Source organism: Octodon degus, unplaced genomic scaffold (assembly GCF_000260255.1).
Source record: "Octodon degus isolate 3935 unplaced genomic scaffold, OctDeg1.0 scaffold00118, whole genome shotgun sequence".
NCBI lineage: Eukaryota > Metazoa > Chordata > Mammalia > Rodentia > Octodontidae > Octodon > Octodon degus.
Genome location: NW_004524694.1, coordinates 3,809,928 through 3,818,242, shown reverse-complemented (window position 1 = coordinate 3,818,242; position 8,315 = coordinate 3,809,928). Strand labels below are relative to the sequence as shown.

The 8,315-nt window shown below is 41.1% G+C and overlaps 1 protein-coding gene across 1 annotated transcript in view; it reads right to left on the bottom strand.

Moving 5' to 3' along the window:
* Positions 1-5,801, bottom strand: part of Trhr (thyrotropin releasing hormone receptor) — a 43,819-nt gene extending 38,018 nt beyond the window's left edge. The window contains exon 1 of the mRNA XM_004640074.1: positions 4,928-5,801. Within this exon, the coding sequence (XP_004640131.1) occupies positions 4,928-5,716 (789 nt within the window). The 5' untranslated portion in view covers positions 5,717-5,801. The remainder of the gene's footprint in view (positions 1-4,927) is intronic.
* Between the last annotated feature and the right edge of the window lie 2,514 nt (positions 5,802-8,315).

Genomic DNA, 8,315 nt, shown 5'->3' with positions numbered 1-8,315 from the left:
CCAACTACCAAAATATCCAATCAAATAGGAGAAGTGTGGAGTCAGTAATGTAGACGCTTCGTTTACCTAACGCTGAGAACGTGAATGGAATGAGGACATCCTTTTGCATTGTAGGTACAGAGCTGAAATATAATAGGTGTGATAATTTAAATGGCACCAGCTCGAAATCAAGATAACACTGGAAAGCAAAAGCCTGAGTGAGACAGTCCTTCCGGCTATGCAAATTCAAGCCACAAATGTTAGTAACTTATTTCATTGAATTTACCTAAGAGCAAGATGGTTTCCTGAAATAATTGAAACTCTGAATAATAGAAATTTTGTCCTGGGTCTTTCAGACACAGAAAAAAAGTTAAAAATAAGCTAACAAAAACCTTGCATTACAGATACAGTGCTGTTTTATCTCCTTTTCAAAATGTATTTCCTTTAGGCCATGCATATTTGACTTTAATAATTTGGGTAGGAAGACCTGGCTAAGGTGAGTATTTATTAAAATGTAAATTATGATTGCCTAAAAGAAAAGAATGCAGAGAAAAATATATTAAAATAAAAATCCTTAGGGCTGGGGAGATAGCCCAGCAGCATAAGTGCCTGCCTGGCAAGCACAAGGTCCTGAGTTTGGTCCCCAGTACTGCAAAATAAGTAAATAAATGAACTAATTAATTAATAAATAATAAAAGTGGGTTATAGGAGTTAGAGGTTTGGTCTTTGTGAAGATTTAAGAAAAAAAGAAATGAAAAAAGCCATCTTGTGGGTCACCAGTACTTCTGGCAAAACTGGCTTTTGTATTTCGCATGCGCAGAACCCAGACAACCACAGAACCTGGTGCCACGTTGGATTGCCCTCTCTTCACTCTTTATGTTTAATATGTGCACATTATACTGATTCTGTCTCAGAAATGTCTCTCTGGTCTCAAGCCCAATTAAATGCTCCAGGTGGGCCACCTTACAGCCCAATTCTGGATCACTGCCAACAGCCGCCACAGAGGTGTGCCCGCCACCAAGCTCTTGGTCTGCAGATGGGCATCGTCACATTTCTTATCGCCAAGCACCGCTTTCAACGATTGGTGTTTCCTCTTTGCTACTCACATTCTTTGTTGTTCTACATTAAGTTTAAAATCCCTTTTCTAAAGTTAGATATAGTGCTTCACATCTGTAATTCTAGCACTTTGGGAGGCTGAAGCAGAAGGATCGCAAGTTCGAGACCACTCTGGGCAACTTAGAGACTTACTGAGGCCCTGTGTCAAAATAGAACAAAATGTAAAAGGGGACTAGGATGTAGCTCAGTGCAAAGGCTATAGGTTTACTCCAGTTTAGCAAAAGAAAAAGAAAATCTTTTATCTAGGATCCTCTGTCTCTATCTCTGTCTCTCTGTCTCTCTGTCTCTGTCTCTGTCTCTGTCTCTGTCTCTCTCTGTCTCTCTCTCTCTCTCTCTGTCTCATTTAATCTTATTTTTACTACTATCTGAAATACATCATTCACTTTAGTCAACCAACTCCCTTATCCTATTAAAAACCTTACCTTATATGCCCCTCTGACACTTCTCCAAACCCATACCATTTTCATTCCTGCAGCCATGTTTCAGCCTTTGTACATGAAATTCATTTTCAACACCTTTTATTCTTTTTTTCCTTGTCTCTTGTTTTCACTTATTACTCCCTTTTTAAAAAAAATACCAAACATTTACTTGAGAGACAGTATAGCAGTAATTGATATGACATTAGAAGCAGTACGTATTTAGAAGACCAGAATGACAGGCATTCCAAGCATGACCCTAGTATTACACACTTCTATCTTCAGTGCAGTTGCTTATTTCACAGGTATCAGCATATATAGTAAGTCAGGGTGAGAATCCTACCAATTAACTGCTACTTTCAAAAACCTGCTAAAGATTCTCTGGATCATTGTCTTAACCATCTTGTGCATATAAATGTATGGCTTTGCCCCCCTGCCATGTTTCCTAGCTTTTCTCCTTGCCCCTCTCTTTATTGTTTAATCCTGAAGTTCTTCCTTTCCTTTTAATTGTGTTATTTTCTTTTGGTGCCAGGGATTGAATTCAGGATCTTGTGCTTTATAGGCAGGCGCTTATGCTGCTGAGCCATTTCCCTGGCCCTTCAACTACATTTCAAATCATCTCCATCTTTCCAGAGCCTTCTCAAATGCTACCTCCTCCAATAAATCTTCTCTTATGCTTCCAGACCCATAATTTTCCTTCTTTTCTCAAAACTTTCATCCCATCTATAAGAAAGATATCAGAGCACATTACTTAAATGCACTTCTGCTAAAACAGCCTCCCCAGAGGTGCTACTGTTGTCTGTCACAGGACTTGTCTTCACTGCACAGGGCATTTTGCATCCTGCCTTCCTGGAATTGACAACCCTGAATGTTTTTAATGCATTACCAAATGCCCTGAAAAGTTCCCCAGAGAAGCTACTGTATCATATACACAATAGCCCAACAAATAATCTTCTTTTTAAGTAGCAAATCTGTATCTCCTTCATAGTTGTCAGTATATTCAACGAACTAGGAAAGAACTTGATTAGTGCTGAAATGGAAAACACTGTCCTGCTTTGGGTATCTTTCTGAGGATTTTGCACTGGACCCTCGTATGGATCCTCAGCATTGCCATTTATTTTGATTTATTTATTTATTTATTTATTTATTTATTTAATGTTTTGGGAAAGGGTCTATAGGGTGTTCAGGGTCTTACTACTAGATTGGACTCATAGTGATCCACCTGTTTACAGCCTCCCAAGAGCTGGGATTACAGGCACACCCAACCACACCCAGTCTCAATTGATGCTTTAATCCACTGAGTTATTTGGCCAGCCCTATTTTGTTTTATAGATGAAGAAGCTAAGGATCAAAAGGTCTGATTCAGGGCTGGCAAGATAGCTCAGCAGACTAGTGCCTGCTTAGGCAAGTGCAAGGATGGGGTTCGATCCCCAGAACCACATGCCATGCCAGCCCTGCCCCCAGGTGCACTAAGCTGGCCACTAAGTTTGGGCATGGTGGCTCACACCTGTAATCCCAGCCCTGGGGAGGCTGAAAACAGGAGGATCACTAGGAGTCCAAGTTGCATAGTGAGACCCTGTACCAAATCCATTTTTTAAAAAAGTATGATTCAAGGTCAGATAGCTGGAACTCTGACATTTTTAGCTTGGAGTTCTCTGGAGCCAAATCTTTACCCTTTCCTTTCATCCCATGCCTTCCATAGTGACAGTTCAGCTTTGAAATAACAGGGTAAACATATAATATAATTAGCAATTTGAAGAACATTATTAAGCCTGATAGGTCCTAATGATTGTAATTGAAAGAAAGGACATTAGGCCAGGTGATCTTGAGAATTTGTAACTAGAATACAAGTCAGAGCCTGATGAGTAAGTTTACTCACTGCCCTTCCTTGCTGCAGATATTAAGTGATGTTTGGTCTCTAATTGAAATGTACATTCTTTACTCTTATTGTATTTGTTAATATGTGTCTTGGCAGATGGTCAAGAGATCTCTATATATTTCCATTAATCAAGTTTTGGAGTAATAGGTGGATAAATGTGTCATATTAGGTAACATTGCTAGACCCAAAGCAATAGGAATCTAAGTAAGAGTTGGTAACAGCTGTTCCGGCCGTGCCTCCTATCATCTAGGTATCTGAAATAATAATATTATATGAATTAGGTGTCTCAGTATCATGGAAAATATTGCATATATTTCTTTTTAGCTACAGTTCATTATTTGCTTTATGCATTTGTAAAGCAACTTCATTTTAATAGTATATTCACATGTGTGTCCAAATATATCTCCATTTGCAATCCTTCATTTATCAGCTACACAGAGTTTAGGAAGTAATGGTCTGAATGACCCAAATGCATATTTAAAAAGTTCACTCAGGTTATACCTAGCCCATAAAATAAGCTGCATTTACTGCTGGAAAAGAGTAAGAGACAAAGAGAAAATCCAAGCTGTTCGAAAGAAGCAAGATTGTTGCTTTCAAGTTTTCTCTCTAAGAGAATAAACTTTTACCATCTGTTTATTTTGTTTAACAGAAAAGGAACAAGAACTGAAATCTAGGTTCATAATTAACTTAGAATAATAGTGTCAATACAGATAAATGTATATCTGATATAAAAGCATTTTTGTTACTGGCTTCTGGATAATATTTACTGTAGAGAAATTACACTTTGTTCACTAATAAAACCATAATTTAACCATCACCCCATGGGCATTCAGATGTCTGAAAGCATAAAGAAATTTTGGCTATGCTTAGTTGAAAAAGCAGATATTTAAAAATTCACCTTTTTAATATATATGAAGAACTGAACTTGATGTTAACCTTTTATTAGAATATTTCCCAAGCAAAGTGCATTTTTATCTCCTGCATACTGGAATAGCTAAAGGACAGAGTGAGAGAATCTTCCCCTAAAAAAGACGAGCAAAAATATGTGCAGGTGCATCGTTCAAGTATGAGTCTCAGCTGTGAGTAAGTATGGGACAGCAGTAAATGTTTCCTTATTTTGACTATCTATTCTCAAAAAAACCTGTTGTGCAACAGGATTCTTAAAGATAATCCTGCACCACGCAAGAGGATTCTTTTTCTCTACAGAAGTCAGAACTGGTCTACCTGTTCTGATAACATTGTCAGAGAGGCACAAACATTTTAAAGGTAGATTTCTGGAGTTGCTGCTTACGCTTCCTTCTAGCTTTATAGCACCTGAACTAATACCTGTGGGTGTGCTATCAAATTCTCTCCATCTATTTTTAGGTCTCCAGTTGCTTTAGGGATGGATTTAACATGTAAAGCAGAATCTTGGGCTGTGGAACATTTGCATGGTTGTATTTTCGTTTCACCACCAGCTAAGTAGGACAATAGAGCCTCTCACCAGGGGCTCTATTCCTCATTCTTTCTACCAATGCAGAGGTTTAGCCTTGCTTACCTGCTTCCTTGAAGACGCAGTGCTGTTGAAGCACCTATTGGAGGTATTCAAATTGGCATTCTTGTTTGGATGGGTTGATTCACTTTTCCATGTCTTAGAGTTTTCTTTAGGGTCTGAAGGAATGGGATTTAAGAAGAGGATTCTAGCTATAAATCCATAGAGGACAGTGGCCAGGATCATTGGCACAACATAAAAAACACCAAAATCCATTAAGTAGATAGGTGAGTAGTAATTCCTGGAGATCTTGTAGCCACAAGATAGCACGGTAGCATCCTTGTAGGTGCTAATGTTGAGATCCAACAGGAAGAACCAGAGCATACAATAAATGGATGTGAAAGCCCAGACAGAGATGATGATCTTTTTGGCTCTGGAAAATGTGCAAAGAAACTGGGCTTTGATGGGGTGGCAGATTGCTATGTACCTTTCAATGGTGAAGGCTGTTATTGAACAAGAGGATGCATTAATGCCCAAGTACTGAAGGTAAGTAATGCAGAGGCAGCCAACATAGCCGTAGACCCAGGAGCCGTAGATGCTGTCTGTTATGTTGGGGAGGCCTGCAGCCACCAGGACCATGAGGTCAGCCACGGCCAGACTCACCAGGTAGCAGTTTGTGGGGGTCCTCATGTGCTTGGTTCTCAGGACCACCAAGACTACCATGATGTTGCCCACAATGCCCAGGCCACAAATAACGAGAACGAGTAATATGGTGACCACTTGGTATTCGAGGGTCACCACTGCCCGTGGCTGCAGCTGGGTTTGGTTCAGTTCACTGGCTGTCTCGTTTTCCATTGTTAGTGGCTTGAAGTTGCTCTGAAGCAGCAGCTGCTTAAAACATCTTCTCTTCAGTGCCCACCTTTATCACAGTGCATCTGTTCTCTGTGAAAGATTATGCACACGTACACTCAGTGTCACCAGTCCTGACCAAGTCACGGCCACAAACCACTCTCACTCCCTCTCCACTGTCTTCTGATTTCTTTCCTGGTATCATAAAGCTCCTGTACAGACTTCTGAAAACTACTTTTATTGCAACTCTAGTGTAGGATACAGTAACTCTATCGAGCAGCTCACAGCAAGTCCGAGGAGCTCCTCTCAATTGAGAAAAATGCTTGAAAGAAACAGAAAAAGCTCCTTGTTTTGAAACAGTGCTCACCTGAAAGAAACTAAATAATGCGTGTGAGCTGAAAAAATACAAAGAAACCTTTCAGATGCTCTAGAAAAGTACAATGAAGAAGAAAAAGGTAGGGGGTGGGTGAGAGCCAAGAGCCTCAGTGGTCACGCTTCACTGGAATTTAGCTGTTGCTTCCCTTACTCTCAGGCGGTGAGGTCTCTTTGGTGTAAAGTACCAATCTCTTGAGCCTACATTTCCCCATTTGCCCAACACACACCAAAAAACAGTTTGCTGTCTTACCTTATCTAATGTTGAGCCGCGTGCTTTTCTGAGCCGATCAAGTGATAAGAAGTCCAAGTTTCCAGTGCTGCAGAAAATCTCGGATACTCCAACAGGGAGGCCACTTAGCAGCATTCAGTCTTTAGAACTGCAGTTCCTCTGAGCCTCACAGCCCTTTTCAACTCTGACAGACCAGAGAGCTGCAGCAGCTGCAGCAGCAGCAGCAGCAGCAGCAGCAGCAGCAGCAGCAGCAGCAGCAGCAGCAGCAGCAGCAGCAGCAAGGAGGCTGTCGAATCACAGACTGGCTCCTAATGAGAGCGCACACGGCCCGCTCCCTCTCCCTCACCCAGATACCTATCCACACACTCTCTCTCCTCGCGAGTGCCTCGCAGTCAGTCCCGACTGATTCAGAGTCTCCTCCGACTGAAGGATTCACTTTTAATGGGCTGCTGACAGTCTCAGTGTGAAAGGCTGAAACCACCCCAAGTGAGGGGTCTGGAGGCGGCTGGTCTTGCGGTCGCCGCCAGCCGAAGTTTGGCAGGAAACTCTAAGACCTGAGCTGCCCTGGAACATATTTCTACTCCTTGCCTGCCAGGATTTTGGGGACAGCAAAACCCTCCCAGTCCAGACAAAGCCCTTTGAAGTGTCTGTCCGTGCTGAAATCAACGTCCCTCAGCACTATGGAAACCCTGAGAATGTTCCTCTAGTTAGCCAGTGAAATCGGCTCCCTCCTCTCTTGCTGCATGAATGGAAAGTGAGTTAAAATTGATTTTAAGCCATTTCAACTGCAATCTTCCTACGCTTATAAAATGATTATTATTTTTTTTTTAAATTGATTTGAGCTAAGAACCCTGACTGAAACTTATACATGACCTGTGAAGTTTGCTTTTCCACTATGACTGTCTGACGGCTCTGGGCGCCTTTCTTCTTTTTACCCATCCTGTGAAAGACCAACCCTGTGTGTTGTTCACCCAGCAATGGTTTGTCTCAATGTTTTTCTAGGTGGAAAAGTCACCTAGCAGCATTCTAGTGTCGTGCCTCTCTGATACTACACATCTAAAATAAAATTTTATAACACCTTTTATAAAAGTCATCTTCAATTTTATTTTTTATTCTCTAAAGTAGCCCATGGGCAAATCTATACTCTCTTTATGAAGCTCAGAAAATGTCTCTGTTATTTGGAAAACAACTGAATACAACAGCTGTTAATTTTTGTGCACTTTTATCTTACAAGCTGAGGCTATGGAAAACAGCCCTTAGCTATGTTTCCTATACAGTGAACTGAGTCTTACTTTAACAAGTTCAGCTGCCCTTCCTTCTAAGCAGACAGGACCACAGGGACATCAAAGCATTCCCAACAGCAGATAACAAAACCTGAAGGTGAGGTTCTCAATCACACTGACTGCTTTCTCCCTCTGTCACTGAGGAGCACTCAAGTACCCATTTCTTCTTCCAAACCATCCATGCTTAGAAGTACTGACTCATAAGCCACGTTCAGACTTCAGATGTGCATCCTTAGGCTTGCACAAGATTTGAAATCATTAGAAATCTTTTAACCCAAGTGCTTGGAAAGACAATGGAGGGCACCCGCTGAGGGCAAGTTTTTTTTCTCCTGAGCAGAGTTCTTGCCTGAAATTTTGTTTGCTCCTCCAGTTGGTTTGACAGACAGAATGACAGCTATTTACTTTTTCTCTGGTCCAAAGGACAGGGATTACTCTGAATAGTTTGTTTCTATTGAGAATGAAAAATGCTTTCTAAGATGACGGCATTGCTGCCTAATTCACCATGCTGTTTCAACCCAACATACCTCTTGAAAAGACCTACTTCATAAAGCATAGGGGAGAGCACCCTTCCTGGGCACTAATCAAGCCTCCTGAGTAGTACAGCATCTCCATACGACTATGCTGTTTATCTTTACTACAACGAAGGTGAAAAGAATTAACCTTTACACTGGCACATGCTCTACAATGGTAAGTGAACCTTTACAGTGGTGAAATTTAC